Below are 21,267 nucleotides of genomic sequence, written 5' to 3' on the forward strand. Positions count from 1 at the left end.
CACTGACAGCCAGTGTAAGGAGAACAACATTTCACAAATTTGAGATCTTTTCTTAGTGTTGGTTGATCATCCACTCATTGTATTTTTTGTGAAAGTAAACCACTAACAACATTTTTTTTAACCTTATTTTGAGAAACTCTAAAAACTATATTATGTTTCCCTGCCAGACTTTAGAAGACTTCTGCAGCCCGTCAATCTTTAGGTGGTGGGATTCCCCTCCTGGTGGAGTTAAAGTGATGGAGAGGCCTGATGATGAGGGGTCACCAGGTGAGGTTACAGAGGTTGAGAGGCCTGATGATGAGGGGTCACCTGGTGGGGTTATAGAGGCTTGATGATGAGGGGTCACTTGGTGGGGTTATAGAGGCCAGATGATGAGGGGTCACTTGGTGGGGTTATAGAGGCCTGATGATGAGGGGTCACCAGGTGGGGTTATAGAGGTGGAGAGGCCTGATGATGAGGGGTCACCAGGTGGGGTTACAGAGGTTGAGAGGCCTGATGATGAGGGGTCACCTGGTGGGGTTATAGAGGTGGAGAGGCCTGATGATGAGGGGTCACCAGGTGGGGTTATAGAGATGGAGAGGCCTGATGATGAGGGGTCACCAGGTGGGGTTATAGAGATGGAGAGGCCTGATGATGAGGGGTCACCTGGTGGGGTTATAGAGGTGGAGAGGCCTGATGATGAGGGGTCACCGGGTGGGGTTATAGAGGTGGAGAGGCCTGATGATGAGGGGTCACCTGGTGGGGTTATATTCATGGAGGCCTTTCAAAAAAATCCATGTGTAACTCTGTGTTGTTGTATGTGTCGAACTGCTTTGCTTTATCTTGGTCAGGTCGCAGTTGCAAATGAGAACTTGTTCTCAACTAGCCTACCTGGTTAAATAAAGGTGGAAAGAAAAATACACAACAATTAAACAGTTCATAAGAAGTCTGCAAAAGAACCACTTCCTGTATGTATGTTGATGTACAATACTATATCTCACCCTCCATTCTAGACCCAGAGGAGGTGTTAGGTGAACACCTTGACAAGAAGGAGGCAGCAGAGATGGTAAGACAAACTTACATAATTTACATCCTCCGTGGTCATGCTGATCATTTTCCTGTAATGAGATATGATTTAAGGGGAATTCCACCACTCTTTAACCTCATAATATCTCTAGCACCATTCCAGTGTCTTCATATGTGGGAACATCGTGTTTCTAGTTCTGTGTTTAAAAGATAAGAAAGTGCCACATGAGTTTCAAGTACTATACGAACTTCCCCTTGTTCTGTCACCAACTTGCACGCATTGCCTTCATGCGGCACTGTTTTAAAACACAGAAAGGAGTATATTGAACAGTATAAAACAATCAGAATGGAGAAAGACGCATTGAAATCAAGTTTCAAGTTTTAATGTCACATGCACAAGTGTACAGTGAAATGCCTTTCTTGCAGCTCTAACCCCAACAATGCAGTAATCAATAACAATGTATTACTAAAATAAAACACAAGAAATAAGAGTAAGAAATATGAAATATACAATATAGTAAGTAAGCATACTATATACAGGAAATATTTAAAAGGTCAGTTCCAATACCATATTTACAGTGAGGGAAAAAAGTATTTGATCCCCTGCTGATTTTGTACGTTTGCCAACTAACAAAGAAATGATCAGTCTATAATTTTAATGGTAGGTGTATTTGAACAGTGAGAGACAGAATAACAACCAAAAAATCCAGAAAAACGCATGTCAAAAATGTTATAAATTGATTTGCTTTTTAATGAGGGAAATAAGTATTTAGATTAGATCTGATAAAAGAAAATACAAAGAAAAAAACAATTGTTCTTTTGTATTTTTTTTGTACCATCATCTTTTAAATGGAAGAAAAAGGCCATAATGTATTATTCCAGCCCAGCTGCAATTTAGATTTTGTCCACTAGATGGCAGCAGTGTATGTGTACAGTTTTAGACTGATCCATTGAACCATTGCATTACTGTTAAAGTCTTTGGTTTATTAACATTTTTGGTTTATTAATAACTTTTCATGTTGAAAACTGTGCACTCTCCTCAAACAATAGCATGGTATTCTTTCACTGTAATAGCTACTGTAAATTGGACAGTGCAGTTAAATTCTTGTTAATCTAAGCTTTCTGCCAATATTAGATACAGTATGCCTATGTCCTGGGAAATGTTCTTGTTACTTACAAACTCATGCTAATTGCATTAGCCTTAGCTCAACGTCCTGCAGGGGACCCACCGATATATATTTATTTTTTAAAACATGTGGGGATTACAGACTGGGACAAGGACAGGCTTAACATCACTGTGAATATGCCTGCCAGCTGTTCTGCGCATGCTCTGAGAACTCGCCCTGGAAAACCGTCGGGGCCCACGGCCTTGCGGGTGTTGACCTGATTAAAGACCCTTCTCACATCGGCCTCAGAGAGCGAGTCACCCAGTCCTCTGGGTTGGTGACAAACCTCACACCCGGCTTGATGTTGTTGTTGTCAAAGCGTGCATAAAATCCATTGAGTTCGTCTGGTAGAGAAGCATCGTTGGGCAGATCACGGTTGGGTCTTCCTTTATAATCCGTAATAGACTGTAGCCCCTGCCACATCTGGCTGGCGGTGGAGCCTGTGTAGTATGATTGTACCTTATTCCTATATTGTCCTTTTGTTTGTTTGATGACTCATTCCTGTCCTTGGTCGTAGCATCAGGGTTGTCTGCGATAGCTCTGTGTACTATAGCCCTGCTCTTTAGTTTAGCGCCAACCTCTGTGTTAATCCAAGGCTTTTGTTTGGGGAAACAGCGAACCCTCACCGTAGGTACAACGTCGCTGATGCATTTTCTAATGAAGCCGGTGACAGAGGTGGTTAGCTCGTCGATGTTATCGGCGGAGTCTAGGAACATATTGCAATCAACGCTAGCAAAGCAGTCCTGTAGCATACCCTGTGACTCTGGTGACCATTTCTCAACGGAGCAAATCGCAGGTACTTCCTGTTTTAGTTTCTGCTTGTAAACAGGAAGCAAGTGTACAGAATCATGATCTGATGATGGCGGACGAGGGAGGGCCTTGTACGCTTGCTTGTGGGTAGAATAGAAGTGGTCTAGGACTTTATTGCCCCTAGTGGCATTGGAGACATGTTGATGGAAGTTGGGCATCGTGTGTTTTAGTGATGCAGAATTAAAATCACCTGCAACCAGAAAGGCAGCCTCTGGGTGTAGGGTTTCCTGCCTGTTTATAGCCGTGTACAGTATTGTATTGTCCTGAGGTGGAATTTATACAGCAGTCACGATAACAGCTGAAAACTCCATCGGGAGGTTGAATGGTCGTCATTTGACCATAAGGTATTCCAAGACGGGTGAACAGTGGGTCAACACTTCCACCACGCTGGAATTAGCACACCAGTTGAAGTTGATGAAGAGGCAAACCCCTCCCCCCCTTGATTTCCCCGACTCCACTGTCCTGTCCTATCGGAGAATGGAGTATCCATGGATAGCCGTGGGGGGTATCTTGTCTGAGAGCCATGTTTCTGAAAAGCAAAGAATATTGCAATTCCGATAGTCACGTTGGTAGCGAATCCGAGATCAGAGGTCATCCATCTTATTATCAAGTGACTGACTGTACATTCGCCAGTAGAATGGAGGGAAGAGGTGGCCGGTTCTCCCTTCACCTTAATCTCACGAGATCCCCCTCTCTTACCTCTGTATCGCTGGCATTTCCTCTTGGGTAGCCTGACAATTGGGTTGGAATTAGAGCGAGTCCAGGGCAGATGAGTCTAAGTAGAAGCCGGAATTGGGGTAAGTAACTTACGATCTGATGTTCTTGTTGGTTGTAAGAAAAAATTTGCTGAAACATTACGTGAAAATAGACAAAACATGTATTACAAACATAACCACAAAATAGCAAAGTTGGGTCGGAGCTTGCAAAACGGCGGTAATCCATGAATTTCCAGCCAGGGGGATTTTTGTGAAAATGTTTGTGAAATTTATAGTAATTGAAAGAACATAGGTATTCGTTGTATTAACAGTCAGTAATAAACCATGTATTAACAGAAAGAACAGGGTAATACTTTGTATTAACAGTCAGTAATAAACCATGTATAAACAGAAAGAACAGGGTAATACTTTGTATTAACAGTCAGTAATAAACCATGTATAAACAGAAAGAACAGGGTAATACTTTGTATTAACAGTCAGTAATAAACCATGTATAAACAGAAAGAACAGGGTAATACTATGTATTAACAGTCAGTAATAAACCATGTATAAACAGAAAGAACATATTGTAATACTTTGTATTAACAGTCAGTAATAAACCATGTATAAACAGAAAGAACAGGGTAATACTTTGTATTAACCTTCAGTAATAAACCATGTATAAACAGAAAGAACAGGGTAATACTTTGTATTAACAGTCAGTATTAAACCATGTATAAACAGAAAGAACAGGGTAATACTTTGTATTAACAGTCAGTAATAAACCATGTATAGGGCATTTAGAAACAGTTTGCTCACCATGTATTAATTACCCCAACATTTGTAAATTATTTAAATAAAATGTTTGATATATTTCCTTTAACATCCTGTGTGTGCTTATTATTTTACCATTCATACGTTCTGAGTTATTTTTAGACCTTAAGTGGGCATCAGGTACGGTTGGAATGTAAACCAATGGCATAACCGTCTTTTTGTGAGAAATTGCACTGGTCACTCAAAACATTTAAAAAGTATCAATAGCAATCACTTTAGGCGAGGGGCTGCAATAACACTTTACTAATGATTTGTAAATGGTTATACATGTTGGACTAATGATGACTAAATGGTGAATTCACTATTTATCAAATCCTTATAAATGGTTTATTACTGTTTTTACATATGTAGACACTGGTGTGGTGCTGGATATAATTTAAATGAGTTAATAAAGTAGTGGAATTTCCCTTTTTATTTTCAATTTCAACCTAACCAATGTTATGAATTGATTTAACTGTTTTGTTAGAAATCGGAAGAGGTCCAACATCCTTTGTCCAAAGCCAATGAGACAAAACCAGAGACAGATGGCTCTTCAGGAGGAAACAGAGAAACAACCAAAGGTATTGTCTCCTGTTTTAAAGTCTTATGGCTGCAATCCCGCTACCGGGATGATATGACAACAGCCAGTGAAAGTGCAGGGTGCCAAATTCAAACAACAGAAATCTCATAATTAAAATTCCTCAGACATACATGTTTCTTATATCATTATAAAGGTAATCTTGTTGTTAATCCCACCAAAGTGTCCGATTTCAAATATGCTTTTCAGCGAAAGCACTACAAACGATTATGTTAGGTCACCACCAAACCACAATAAGCACAGCCATTTTTCCAGCGAAAGATAGCTTTCACAAAAAGCAGAAATAGAGATCAAATTAATCACTAACCTTTGATTATCTTCATCAGATGACACTCATAGGACTTCATGTTACACAATACATGCATGTTTTGTTTGATAAAGTTCATATTTATATAAATAAATCTGAGTTTACATTGGCGCGTTACAGTCACTAGTTCCAAAAACATCAAGTGATTTTGCATAGCCACATCGTTTCAACAGAAATACTCATCATAAATGTAGATGATAATACAAGTTATACACATGGAATTATAGATATACCTCTCCTTAATGCAACCGCTGTGTCAGATTTAAAAAAAACTTTACGTAAAAAGCACACCATGCAATAATCTGAGATGGAGCTCAGATTTAACAACATTTCTCCGCCATGTTGGAGTCAACAGAAATACAAAATTACATCATAAATATTTCCTTACCTTTGATTATCTTCATCAGAATGCAGTGCAAGGAATCCTAGTTCCACAATAAATCGTTGTTTTGTTGGATAATGTCCATTACTTATGTCCAATTAGCTAAGTTTGCTAGCATGTGTAGTACACGTGTCCAAACGCTCGCGCAGATGCAGGCAAACTCGGACGAAAACTTCAAAAAGTTATATTACAAGTCGACTAAACTGGTCAAATTTAGTAGAGAATCAATCTTCAGGATGTTGTTATCATATATATCCAATAACGTTCCAACAGGAGCATTCTTTTCAGTCTCTATAAGTAATGCAACGCATGACGATATCATGAGGAAAGTGCGTGACCAAGAACTGGCACTCTGCCAGACCACTGACTCAAACACCTACACTACAGCTACACTACAAACATCATTTTACTTGGTTCCCTCAAAGCAATTGTAATTACAGTCCACCACAACATACCCAATAGTCTTCTGACTAGTAAGGGGTGGTCTGTGTTTCATTTCATTGTGTATTAGAAACCGTTTTTTGCCAGAGGTTGAATGGTTAGTTGGGCTTCTCAGGAAAATGTTTCAACAGTAAGCAAGGGGGTTGGGGATTAGTGAAGGATAAATGAGCTAAATGTTCCTCTCGCTAAAACATGTGCAACCTGTGCATTGACCACCCTCATTGCTGTAGCAGTCAGGTAACCATGACAACGGAAGCTGCGACAGGGTCAAAGCAAACATTTGTCATGTCCCTGAGACAAGGAAAAGGACCGTCGCCTCACCTGAATTTGCATTTATACAGATCATGTAACACTTCGAACCTGTGTAGGTGGAGCAGAAAATGGGAGTGAGGTGAAGGAGGAGAGTATGCTTATTAGCCTTTACACATAAAATATAATTTTATAAATGTATCAAGAGGCTATGAGGAGAATAAAACAAAGACAATAATGATCTGGAATAATTATTCCATAATATATCATAGGAAAGGGAAGGGATGCTAGTCAGTTGCAATTAACTGAAATGTGTCTTCCGCATTTAACCCAACCCCTCGGAATCATAGAGGTGCGGGGGGCTGCCTTAATCGACGTCCACGTGTTCGCTGTCCGGGGAACTGCCTTGGTCTGGGGCAGAACGACAGATTTTTTTGACCTTGTCAGCTCAGGTATTCAATCCAGCAACATTTCGGTTACTGGCCCAACACTCTAACCACTAGGCCTATGCTTTAAACAAGGCTGGTGTTGTTGCCCACTTTTTATATTTGGCTAAAATAGCCTATTGGTTTATTTTTGTTGATTATTGTCTGTGTAATGTATTGTTAAATAGCCTATTGGTTTATTTTGGATTCTTGTCTGTGTATTGTATTGTTTAAAACATGTTGAGGATAGAGGGCACTATTTACACTTTGGGGAAAAGTCGTGCCCAATTTAAACAGCCTCGTACTCTATTCTTGCTCGTACAATATGCATATTATTATTACTATTGGATAGAAAACACTCTCAAGTTTCTAAAACCGTTTGAATTATATCTGTGAGTAAAACAGAACTCATTTTGCAGCAAACTTCCTGTCAGAAAGTGAAAAATCTCAAATCGAGGCTCTGTTCCAGGCCCTCCCTCCCTATACATGCACTTCATACGCCTTCCACTAGATGTCAATAGGCTGTGAGAGGTGAAATGGGGTCTCAATTTCTTTCTATGGTCAAAAGAGACAGCTTGGAATGACATGACCCCAGAATTCGTTTGTTCAGGAAGCGCATAAAGGTCACCAGTATTGGCTTCTGAAAAGCAATCGTTATAGACGTCTTATATTTCCGGCTTTGATTTTATTTGATAAATGTAAAAATATCATCGTAAAGTATGTTTTTTCAATATAGTTTTATTAGATTATTGAATTTTTTTCGGGAGTTTAGACGTGTTGCGTTCTTTGCGTTTGGTGACGAAGGAGAGCTAAGTGCCATTTGGCTAGTTTTGCTTGCTCATTCGAGAGGGAAAAATGCCATTCTAAAACCAAACAACGATTGTTCCCGACAAAGGACCCCTTGTACAACATTCTGATGGAAGATCAGCAAAAGTAGGACCCATTTTATGATGCTATTTCATATATCTGTCGAACAAGTGTACTATTAGTTTGCGCCCAGATTTTGGGCACTCTCTCGCCATAACGTAAGCTGCATGTCGTAATTAAGTTATTTTTAGAATTCTAACACGGCGATTGCATTAAGAACTAAGCTATCTTTAATTTGCTGTACACCATGTATTTTTCATAAATGTTTTATGATGAGTATTTAGGTATTTCAATTTGGTCTCTGTAATTGTTCTAGCTGCTTCGGTGCTATTTCCGATTGTAGCTGCAATGTAAAACTATGATTTATACCTCAAATATGCACATTTTTCGAACAAAACATATATTTATTGAATAACATGTTATAAGACTGTCATCTGATGAAGTTGTTTCTTGGTTAGTTTGGTTGGTTCTTGGTTAGTTTGGTTGGTTTTGTGCATGCTACCTGTGCTGTGAAAAATGTCTGTGCTTTTATATTTGTATTTGGTGGTGAGCTAACATAAATATACGTGGTGTTTTCGCTGTAAAACATTTTAAAAATTGGACATGTTGGCTGGATTCACAAGATGTTTATCTTTCATTAGCTATATTGGACTTGTTAATGTGTGAAAGTGAAATATTTAAAAAATATATTTTTTGAATTTCGCGCTCTGCCTTTTCAGTGGAATGTGGGAGGAGTGGCGCTAGAGGAACCCCTGTCCTAGACAGGTTAATAGCTTATTGGCTTCTTTTTGGATTCTTGTCTATGTAATGTATTGTTTAATAGCCTATTGGTTTATGTTGAATTCTTGTCTGTGTAATGGATTGTTTAATTAGAGCTAGGGTCTATTTTCCTGAATTTCCGCCTGACTGACGTGGCCAAAGTAAACTGCATGTTACTCAGAAAACACTTTGAAGTTTCTAGAAATGTTAAAATAATGTCTGAGAATATAACACAATTGATATGGCAGGCGAAATTACAAAGAAAAAGCAACCAGAATATATTTTTTTAGGTCCCAGGCTCTTATAATGGGAAGCTATGGGTCCTATGCAATTCCAACTCCCAGATTGCAATTCCTATGGCTTCCACTAGATGTCAACAGTCTTTGTTTAAGGTTTCAGGTTTTTCTTCAAAAACGAGCAAGAATTTTGAGTTTTTGTACAAAGACTCCCGGTACAATATCAGTCTGTTGGAACGCGCTTTCTAATTTTATTTTCTATTGAGCATACTACTTTCCGTATGAAATATTATAGTTTATTGACATTTTAGGATACATGAGGATTAAATAGAAACATAGTTTGACTTGTTTGAAAGAAGTTTAGCGGTAGCTTTTTGGACTCATCGTTTTGTTCAGAAATCCATTGGCTCCAAAACCGATCACAAAATCCAGACGACAAGTCAAAATTGTATCACTAAAGTTCATAGAAACATGTCAAACGATGTTTCTAATCCATCTTCAAGTTGTTTTTAGCATAAATATGCAATAATATTTCAACCGGACAATAGTTTTGTCATTACAAAGGAAAAAGAACGAACGCCGCGCTTCACGGACGCGTGCCTCAAAGAAGGAAGGGACACCTGGCCATCCACCCTTAGAAAGAGGTCTTACTCTGTCATTCTTCATAACACAAGCCTGAAACAATTTCTAAAGACTGTTGACATCTAGTGGAAGCCATGGGAAGTGCAATCTCAGTCCTAAGTCAATGGATACTCTATTAGACATGCATTAGAAAACTACAAACTTCAGATATCTCACTTCCTGAATGGATTTTTCTCAGGTTTTCGCCTGCAAAAAGAGTTCTGTTATACTCACAGACATTATTTTAACAGTTTTGGAAGCAAGTCTCTACTTAGCTTCTGGGCCTGAGTAACAGGCAGTTTACTTTGGGTACGCTTTTCATCCGGATGTCACAATACTGCCCCCTGCACTGGAGAGGTTAATACATTTTAGCTCTCCCAAGTAAACAATCAGGTTTTCTTGCATTCATCATTAACAACTTAACTACGAAAGGATAATTTTTCTTTAAAAACCTCTTGGCGCACCGATCCCTTTAGCGGGATCATTTTCGTCAACATTCGGTGAATTGCAGAGCGCCAAATTCAAATTAAATTACTAAAATATTTAATTTTCATGAAATCACAAGTGTCATATACCAAAGCACAGTTTAGCTTGTTGTTAATCCACCTGGCGTGTCAGATTTCAAAAAGGCTTTACGGTGAAAGCAAACCATGCGATTATGTGAGGACAGCTCTCAGCAGACAAAACATTACACACAGCTAGCAGCAAAGTAGATTGGTCACGAAAGTCAGAAAAGCAATTAAATGAATCGCTTACCTTTGATGATCTTCGTATGTTTGCACTCACGAGACGCCCAGGTACACAATAAATGTTTGTTTTGTTTGATAAAGATTATTTTTATATCCAAAAATTTCCATTTGGTTGGTGCGTTTTGTTTAGCAATCCACATGCTCGTGCGGTCACGACGGGCAGATGAAAATAGTATCCGTAAAGTTCGTAGAAACACGTCAAACGTTTTTTATAATCAATCCTCAGGCTGTTTTTACAATAAATAATCGATAATATTTCAACCAGACGGTAGCCTTTTCAATAAAAGAGAGAAGGAAAAGGTCCCGCTCCTGGGGGCAGCTAGCATACTAGCATGCACAAATCTAAGGACATCTGGCTATCCACTGACGCAATGTGATCATTCTCTGTCATTTTTCAGAATAAAAGCCTGAAACTATGTCTAAAGACTGTTCACACCTTGAGGAAGCCATAGGGAAAGGAATCTGGTTGATATCCCTTTAAATGGAGGATAGGCTTGCAATGGAAAAGAGAGGTTTCAGAAAAACAGCACTTCCTGGTTGGATTTTCCTCAGGTTTTCGCCTGCAATATCAGTTCTGTTATACTTACAGACAATATTTTGACAGTTTTGGAAACTTTAGAGTGTTTTCTATCCTAATATGCATATTCTAGCTTCTGGGCCTGAGAAATAGGCAGTTTTACTTTGGGCACGTTTTTCATCCAAACATCAAAATACTGCCCCCTAGTCTCAAGAGGTTTTTCTTAAGAAAAACTTTATTGGCACCCCTGTCTTCAATACTTTGTGCACCCTCCCCTTGTAAGGATAACAGCACTGAGCTTTTTCGATAATGTTTTATTTAGATTGGAGAACATTCCTCCATACGGAATCTTTCCAGATCCTTGATATCCTTCGGCCTGCCGAAGATCTCGATTCCTTAAATCTCACAAATCTCAGTTTTGGAAGATACTGCCAGTGTCCAAAAACTCATACTAGTGTACTTAATAGTATGCAAAAAAAAAGATATTTTATAGTGTGTGAAATTACCAAAATAATACTCTGAATGAGCCATCTAATGCGCAACTGCATTGACTCCTGCCATTCGTTCATTTTGGTACAGTGCATCAATTTATCTGATTATCAGCTGTTGTCAAACACATCGGAAAAGACGAGTGAATTGTACTAAATCAAACGGCAAAATAAGTATGTTAAGTTTGAAGCTCATCTGCATTTCCTGCGATGTAGTAAAATGATCAGTAACAAAAAAATCTTACACCTGTAGGCTGTTTCCAACCAGAGAAGTGTTTTTTTATTGGTTCAGCTCTCCTTTTAAATGTGCAGGCTGACAGGTAACTGCCAAAATAAAGGAAACACCAACATAAAGCGCCTTAAAAGGGAGTTGGGCCAGAACAGCTTCAATACACCTTGGCATAGATTCTACAAGTGTCTGGAACTCTATTGGTGTGATGTGACACCATTCTTCCACGATAAATTGTGGAAAACTGTCTCGGGCGCCGCTCCAGAATATCCCATAAGTGTTCAACTGGGTTGAGATCTGGTAATTTGAGACGGCCATTGCATATGATTTACACCATTTTCATGCTCATAAAACCATTCTGTGACCACTCGTGCCCTGTGGATGGGGGCATTGTCATCCTATGGGAGCATAGTCATGGTAGCCAAAATAATGGACTAACTTATGGCCTGCCCAGCATTTTTTTTACATGACCCTAAGCATGTTGGGATATTAATTGCTTAATTAACTAATGAACCACACCTGTGTGGAAGCACCTGCTTTCTATATACTGTGTATCCCTCATATACTCAAGTGTTTCCATTATTTTGGCAATTACCTGTAGATTGCTTGAGAAATATTTTTGATAGTATTTATACTTTTTGTTTTGCAACCATATTTGCATAAAACTCAATACATGTCAATGACCATAGCCTTTAAATGTTAAAATATCTGAGATTCTCTTGAACTGTTTATGCATTGAACTTTAACTAAACCATTGTTGAAATGTGCAGACTGACTCAACTTAGATTGCATGCATACAGCTTGTAGATACTATTTATACTTTGAAATATAACTTAGTATAAATTAACATGTGTTTGAATGAGAAAAGCGGTAGCTTTTCAAAATGGTCCTGCTCCTTGGCCAATTAAGCTAAAATACCAACTTTAGAACGTTTAGGCAATCCAAATTTCAAGTTTTCTAAAACCATTGTAAACTTTAAACAGTTGTAATTTGCATAAATTAGCATAACCGTTCATGGATTCAATGCCAACTATAAGAACACAGTAGTATATATTTCACATGCTACTGCTCTTTAACCATTTCAGCTACAAACATTAAAACAATTAATATTTTAAAAAACTTGATAAATTATAACTATTTAAATGTGCATGAATTAGCATTTAAGAGCCCACCAACATTAATCGTAACTCTTGAACCGTTCAAACTAGATTAACCAAACCAACTATCAAATGTTCAGGCTATCCTATCCTATCAACCATTAAGAATTCAAGACAAGCTAAGAAGTGCACACATTTTGTTTGGGACATGTAATTTTCTAGTTATTGTTATTCACCTTTCGCTGCCACCTGTAGTGCCAAAACCTTAAAAGCTACCAACACCAAACCAACTTTAAAATGTGCAGAATTACTCACAATTGATTGCTTGTATACAGCTTTTGACACTATGTATACCTTTTGAACTATACACTTAACATTTGCATAAAAGCTCCATAGACCTTAATCGGAAATATTTAAATTTAATACTGTCCGTAGCCCTTTCCTACAGTCAAATAACCTAGTGGCCTCATGGGTGGAATGTTATTCATATTTTTCAGAATTTCATAATTAATTTTAAAAAATCATAAACCCGCCGAGAATCCGGTGATTCTATGTCAAACGGTTTGGTTAAATGTCTGTCTTCTGTGACGTATATGAAGTGTAATATAGGGATGCAGCCTCAAAATGTAATACATTTCAAATCTATATCTGACATGGTGTATTCTTTGTTTAAGCCCATAACCATGTGTGTGTGAGGTGTATAATTTTGTTTCAAAGTAGATTTGTTTAAGACTACCAAGACACACTGTGTGACCCTGATTTAGCCCACTGCAGTAAAAGGTTAAACCGTTTAATTCTTAGGGATAGGCGTCCCATTAACGGGACAGTTGTAAATCATACAGCGCCTTGTGTCATGATCGCAGATTTTACAGAACAAGAAAATGTTGGTACATATAAGTGTCTTATATCGTCTGAAAGCTTAAATTCTTGTTAATATAACTGCACTGTCCAATTTACAGTAGCTATTACTGCAAAAAAATGCAATGCTATTGTTTGAGGAGAGCTCCTAACAACAAAACACTTTTTTTCACCGCGATAGGTTTGATAAATTCACCTCTGAAGGTGAAATGTGTACTTATATTCTGAAATCTTGCTCTGATTTATCATCCAAAGGGTCCCAGAGATAACATGAAGTGTCGTTTTGTTAGATAAAATCCCTTTTCATATCCTAAAAAGGTCCATATAGCATGCACGATCGATTTTGTATTTCCACTCGTTCAATTTGCAAAGAAAGGAATCTGTGAAAATCTAACCCTAAATGTTGTTTCAACCAGTCAAATCACGTTCGTATTTATTCCTCAGAGATCCTAGAACGTAACCAGACTTCACTATATCATTAGGGGTGTAGTATATCCTATAGGACACCAAATTTGGACAGAGAGCAACGCCTTCATGGCATGTCGTTGACGCGGCCGGTCTTCAGTTGATCGACTGCAACTTTGTCAAATAAGCACCAATCGGGGTCAAACAAAGCTAGCTAGATAGCCAATGAACTGGGCTTTACAGTATGGAGAGTTATGAATACTGGGTGTTTTGCAAATGTTTAACTTATAATATGGCTACTAATACTGGAAAAGCTAAATCAAGGTCCAAGTATACAGATTTGACAATATTCTTGCAGAAAAATGTAATGTGAATGTGAATGTCTCCTTCACGATTTGCCCAAATATATCTGGGTGACTTCACACTAAAAGTAATGTGGTTTGCTTGTACTTCAAGTTATCCGTCTGAAACTTTGCACATACACTTCTGCCATCTTGTGGACACTATCGGAATTACAACCAGAGTGATGGCTAGATTTGGGGCCTTTCTCTTGCATTTTAAAGATGGTGGTAGAAAAAAAAACGGTTGTTTTTTTCTTTGTATTTTCTTCTACCAGATCTATTGTGTTATATTCTACTACATTCAATTCACATTTCCAAAAACGTCAAAGTGTTTCCTTTCAAATGGTACCAAGAATATGCATATTCTTGCTTCAGGGCCTGAGCTACAGGCAGTTAGATTTGGGTATGTCATTTTGTGTGACCCTGATTTGGCCCACTGCAGTAGAAGGTTAAACCATTTAATAAGCTACAAACATGAAACCAACGTTGAATTGTGTAGACTGACTCAACTTACACTTCTTGTCAAAAGCTTTTGATATGAATACCTGTTGAACTATAACCATTTCACATTTGCATAAACACTTTGGCTCTGACATAGTTCTTGAAACATTCATGCTACAAAAAACACACAAACACTGAAATGTGCAGAGTGACACACATTTTCTAAAGGACATTTCCTTTTCTAGTTATTATATTGTTATTTAATTGTTAGCCCACTATTACCCCTTTATCACCCCTGTACTACCGTGCAGAAAAAGGCATCGGAGCATCAGCTCAGAGCAACAGGCTCTGAGACAGCTTCTACCAAGCCAAGCCATACAACTGATAAATAGCCACACGACTGCTATATAGTTAATTAAATGGTTACCCAGACTATCTGCATTGACCCTATCTTGCACTGACTCAATGCACACTCAGAATACTATATACACACACTATATAAACACTCAAACACTACATTGACACTCTCACACAAAACCCACACACATTCACATACACTGCATGTGCACACAAACATACTGAAATTACACACACATTTTAAATACTTTATTTGGATCCACAAATCAAATCAAGGAGGATCCAAACATCTCAAAAGTCCCTGTATACATCACCTTGTTCTCCAAAGAGCTAGGTTGCCCACAACAACTGAAACAGAGAAGTACCTAGCTTTGCTTTGGTCATTGGCAGGCCAGCAATCTGGAGGCCATGTACTACAAGCTAATGTACAGTTCATTCGGAAAGTACTCAGACCCCTTGACTTTTTCCACATTTTGTTACGTTACAGCCTTATTCTGAAATTGATTCAATTGTTGTTTTTCCTCATAAATCTACACACAATATTCCACAATGACAACGCAAAAACTGAAATATGACATTTATAAAAGTATTCAGACCCTTTGCTATGAGATGCAAAATTGAGCTCAGGTGCATCCTGTTTCCATTGAGCATCCTTGAGATGTATCTACATCTTGATTGGAGTCCACCTGTGGTAAATTCAATTGATTGGACATGATTTGGAAAGGCACACACCTGTCTACATAAGGTCCCACAGTTGACAGTGCATGTCAGAGCAAAAACCAAGCCATGAGGTTGAAGGAATTGTCCGTAGAGCTCTGAGACAGGATTCTGTCGAGACACAGCTCTGGGGAAGGGTACCAAAACATTTTGAAACATTAAAGGTGTCCAAGATCACAGTGGCCTCCATCATTCTCAAATAGAAGAAGTTTGGAACCACCAAGACTTTTCCGAGAGCTTGCTTCCCGGCCAAACTGAACAATTGGGGGAGAAGGGCCTTGGTCAGGGAGGTGACCAAGAACCCGATGGTCACTCTGACAGAGCTCTAGAGTTCCTCTGTGGAGATAGGAGACCTCCCAGAAGCACAACCATCTTTGTAGCACTCCACCAATCAGGCCAGACTGCCTGCTTGGAGTTTGCCGAAAGGCACCGAAAGACTCTCAGACCATGAGAAACAAGATTTTCTGGTCTGATGAAAACCAAGATTGAACTCTTTGGCCTGAATGCCAAGCGCCACGTCTGGAGGAAACCTGGCACCATCCCTCCCTCCTATCATGCTGTGGGGATGTTTTTCAGTGGTAGGGACTGGGAGACTAGTCAGGATCGAGGGAAAGATGAACGGAGCAAAGTACAGAGAGATCCTTGATGAAAACCTGCTCCAGAGTGCTCAGGACCTCAGACTGGGACGAAGGTTCACTTTCCAACAGGACAACAACCATAAGCAAACAGCCAAGACAACGCAGGAGTGGCTTCGGGAAACAAGTTTCTGAATGCCCTTGAGTGGTCCAGCCAGAGCCCGGACTTGAACCCGATCGAACATCTCTGGAGAGACCTGAAAATAGCTGTGCAGCAACGCTCCCCATCCAACCTGACAGAGCTTGAGAGGATATGCAGAGAAGAATGGGCAAAACTCCCCAAATACAGGTGTGCCAAGGTTGTAGCGTCATACCCAAGAAGACTCGAGGCCGTAATCGCTGCAAAAAGTGCCTAAAAAAAGTACAGAGTAAACAGTCTGAATAATTAAATAAAAAAATCATGAGTTACCAACATTTCTAAAAACCTGTTTTTGCTTTGTCATTATGGGCTGTTGAGTGTAGATTGAGCAGGGGAAAAAAACAATTGAATCCATTAGAAATAAAGCTGTAACGTACCAACATTTCAAGGGGTCTGAATACTTTAAGGCACTTTATTTAGTTGTGAAAACACATTAATATTAATGTTCCCAAACAGATTCCACTTGGCTTTGGATATTGTGGCTTATATGGACTACTGTCCGTTCCTTCCTGCCCTTTAAAGGCCAGCAGTCAGGTAGGCTACTGCCAACGACATGTCATCAATTCAACTGTAAATAATTCATTCAAGCCTAGTTGGCCTACCATTCTGCGAGGGGAAAAAATATAACTAATGGGAATATTAAATCACTTTAAACTGCAGCACTAACAATACTATATTTTCCCTTAGTACTTCCTGTTCCAGACCAGCTGACTGTTGACTCAGTGGACACCACATCAGCTGCTGTTAGCTGGAACCAGCCACCAGGATTGGACCAAACCCAACATCATTACCAGATCTCCTACTACTGTCCAGGGACAGAACCATACATCACTACCACATATTCACACAGCATCACTCTCTCTGACCTGAAACCTGCCACTCAGTACTCTGTTACTGTCTGCACTGTGCTGGAGAATGGAAAGCAAAGTCAACTGGTGTCAACAACCCTCATCACAAGTAAGTTCTCTACTTAAAAATTATGTATAGTGTCAAAGTCAAAAAAATAAAACTAATGTAAATGAACTAATAAGTAACAATTTATTGTGACTACATACCCATAATGCATTCTCTAATATTACTATGGGTCCCACATATGCATTCAGTGTAAAGTCCAATCTATTTTTCTATTCATAAGGCGTTTATAGCTAGTGGTAATTAACTGTGCAGTTAAAAGGAGCAAAAGGATCGTGGATTGTGGCTTGTGAAATGATCGACACATGAAGTGAACAGCTTTGATTTTAGGAGCAGGTACCTTGTAAAGATGGCCTTGTGTCACGTGTTTGCAGACGGAAGGAATAGGTTATTGAAGAGTCTTTGAATGGAAAATGTTGTAACTGTGGTGGGGATTTCCCAATTCCCTGAGTGCCCTGTTGGGGTGAAAGAGGTTGAGGTGTCAGGAATCAGGGCTCTACAGCAAATCTCCTATGTGAAGGAGGTGAAGCGAGTTGAATGGGCAAGAGGCCACAGTTCTGAAGAAGATATGGCGGAGGATGCACCACAACCAGTTGCAAATGTTATGAATCAAGTGATCTGGATACACGTATTGTGATAAAGGTGGATTTTGTATCATTTATAGCCACAGTTATTAAATGTACTGCACAAGTATCCAAGAAGCCCAAAAAGCTGGACATTATTTTATCTGCAGCCTAGAACTGTTTGGGCCTCCAAGACTTAACTGCAGAAGCACTGCAAGGACTACTGTCGCCAGGAAATGTCCCTCCATCACAGGATCCTTCTGAGCCTGTGTAGAGACATGATTCAAATAGAAAAGCAGGCTGATTTAGTTTAATTAACATTTCCTTACTGATAGTGTGATGGATTTCTTCAATTCTTTTTTTACCCCGCATTTTTTCCTTTTAAGATTCTTATTATCTATAAGTACAGTAGGTGGCGGAATGCACATTTAATTGTTGCAAACGCCATTACACCAAAGATGAAGACTAAGAAGTGCATGTCAGAGCAAAAACCAAGCCACGTGGTCGAAGGAATTGCCCGTAGAGCTCAGAGACAGGATTGTGTCGAGGCACAGATCTGGGGAAGGGTACCAAAACATTTCTGCAACATTGAAGGTCTGGAAAAAACAATGGCCTCCATTGTTCTTAAATGCAAGAAGTTTGAACATCCAAGGCTCTTCCTAGAGCTGGCCACCCGGCCAAACTGAGCAATCGGGGGAGAAGGGCTTTGGTCAGGGAGGTGATCAAGAACACGATGGTAACTCTTACAGACCTCTAGAGTTCCTCTGTGGAGATGGGCGAACCTTCCAGAAGGACAACCATCTCTGCAGCACTGCACCAATCAGGCCTTTATGGTAGAGTGGCCAGACAGAAGCCACTCCGTAGTAAAAGGCAAATGACAGCCCACTTGGAGTTTGCCAACAGGCACCTAAAGGACTTAGACCATGAGAAACAAGATTCTCTGGTCTGATGAAACCAAGATTGAACTTTTTGGCCTGAATGCCAAGCGTCCCGTCCGGAGGAAACCTGGCACCATCCCTACGGTGAAGCATGGTGGTGGTAGTATTCTGCTGTGGGGATGTTTTTCTGCAACAGGGACTGGGAGACTAGTCAGGATCGAGGGAAAGATGAACGGAGCAAATTACAGAGATCCTTGATGAAAACCTGCTCCAGAGCGCTCAGGACCTCAGACTGGGGCAAAGGTTCACCTTCCAACAAGACAACGACCCTAAGCACACTGCCAATACAATGCTGGAGTGGCTTAGGGACAAGTCTCTGAATGTCCTTGAGTGGCCCAGCCAGAGCCCGGACTTGAACCCGATCGATCATAGCTGGAGAGACCTGAAAATAGCTTTGCAGCGATGCTCCTCATCCAACCTGACAGAGCTTGAGAGGATCTGCAGAGAATAATGGGAGTAACTCCCCAAATACAGGTGTGCCAAGCTTGTAGCGTCATACCCAAGAAGACTGGAATCTGTAATCTCTGTCAAACGTGCTTCACGTAAATGGTCTGAATTATTATAACACGTTCATGAAATGATTATAGATGTGTAATGAATGTGTTATGGATATATAGTGCAAATGAATTGTTACTAACTAATCATAATGGATGTGTCAGCATGGCATGTAAAGGTTCAGTATCTTCCCTGATTCTAAATATATGATGGTGAATTCCTCATCTCATAATGCAGTTATGTATTAAAATCAATGAAAGTTTAGAATAATATCTGAATTAATTCTTGCTTCTATTCCTGTGATTCATTCTGTCAATGATTTTCCTCTGCTTGCTTTAACTTTATCAGTAGTACAGTGTTAAACACTTGTTATTGTGGAGAGGAATTATAATAAACATTATTTTCATTTAAATATTTTTCATTTTTGGGCGGTGTGGCCGCAACAATTTAGCAAAGGTGCAGCACCGTTAATAAATTAATATAGCGGACACTCTTCATTTTTGTTAAATTACAAATCCAACTAACGTTGTGTGACTTCTGTTTTTAGCATATTTACTCCCATATCAAAAGTACTTGCAAACTGGCCTATTCTACTTTTCACCTACTATTGTTATTTTCCTCCTGTATTATGCACTGTATTTCTGGAGTTAAACTATAGCGTTGACAATAATGTATTTTCCCTTAGTACTTCCTGCTCCAGACCAGCTGACTGTTGACTCAGTGAACACCACATCAGCTGCTGTTAGCTGGAACCAGCCACCAGGATTGAACCAAACCCAACATCATTACCAGATCTCTTACCACTGTCCAGGGACAGAACCACACATCACTACCACATCTTCACACAGCATCACTCTGCCTGACCTGCAATGTGGTACTCAGTACTCTGTCACTGTCTGCACTGTGCTGGAAAATGGAAAGCAAAGTCAACTGGGGTCAACAACCCTCACCACAGGTAAGGGATTACATTACTTAAGTATTATCTCTGGTGTCAAAGTTTGTTTAAACCTTAACTAGTTATCAAAAGGACTCTATAAACAATTCATAGTAGATGTGTCAGTATGGAATGTAAAGGTACAGTATCTTCCCTGATGAGAAATATAAGATGGTGAATTCCCCAGATCTCATCATGCAGAATGGTAAGGAAATTAATAAACGTTTTATTGATATCAGAATTCATGCTTGCTTCCCATTAGTGTCAGTCATTATGTCAAGGAGTTGATCTGCCTCTGCTTGCTTTAACTTTATCAGTAGTATAGTGTAAAACACTTATTTGTGTGGAGAGGTGTAACGGCGGGTGAGTGTAATGAATGAGGAGTCAACTGCAGAGAGCGAAATGTACGGGAAAAACACTTTAATGTCCTTCGGAAAAAGTATCAGGTCCAAACATGGGTGAATGCCCAAAACACTGTCGCAACACAAACCCCAAAACCTTGTTACCAACACTGGACAGCGAAACCCAAAAACAGACACGTAACATCACCACACGTAACAACTAATATCGTACAAACACTAGCGGGCAAAACGAACCTAAATAGCACCCATCCCAAAACCCCAACAAGGAACAGGTGAAAACAATTAGACAGACATAAACGAAAAGGAAAAAGGGATCGGTGGCAGCTAGTAGACCGGCGACAACGACCGCCGAGCGCCACCCGAACAGGAAGGGGTGCCACCTTCGGTAGTATTCGTGACAAGAGGATTTATAATCCCAGCATACATGTTTTACTATTTAAATGTTTTGCTCTAATTTAGCAGAGGTGCAGTGCCATCAGATATGAATGTAGTGAAACCTTTCATTTTTGTTACATTACAAATCCAACTTCTGTTGTGTGACTTCTGTTTTTAGCTTATTTCTTCCCACATCAAAAGGAATTACAATCTGGCCTTTACTATTTTACTACTACTCTTCTTCTTGTCTGTGATATATTACTGGAGTTAAACTATTGCACTAATAATAATGTATTTTCCCTTAGTACTTCCTGCTCCAGACCAGCTGACTGTTGACTCAG

General features: G+C 39.5%; 1 protein-coding gene across 1 annotated transcript; it reads left to right on the forward strand.

Annotated features, from left to right (window-relative positions):
* Positions 1–252: 252 nt before the first annotated feature.
* Positions 253–20,398, forward strand: LOC139579768 (putative receptor-type tyrosine-protein phosphatase mosPTP-1). The gene is made up of 8 exons (XM_071408589.1): positions 253–267; positions 399–738; positions 993–1,045; positions 4,977–5,070; positions 16,804–16,881; positions 17,035–17,304; positions 19,941–20,210; positions 20,391–20,398. The coding sequence occupies exons 1-8, from the start codon at positions 253–255 to the stop codon at positions 20,396–20,398; spliced, it is 1,128 nt and encodes a 375-aa protein (XP_071264690.1).
* Positions 20,399–21,267: the final 869 nt, after the last annotated feature.

This window comes from Salvelinus alpinus, chromosome 6 (genome assembly GCF_045679555.1).
Source record: "Salvelinus alpinus chromosome 6, SLU_Salpinus.1, whole genome shotgun sequence".
In the NCBI taxonomy this organism is placed as follows: domain Eukaryota; kingdom Metazoa; phylum Chordata; class Actinopteri; order Salmoniformes; family Salmonidae; genus Salvelinus; species Salvelinus alpinus.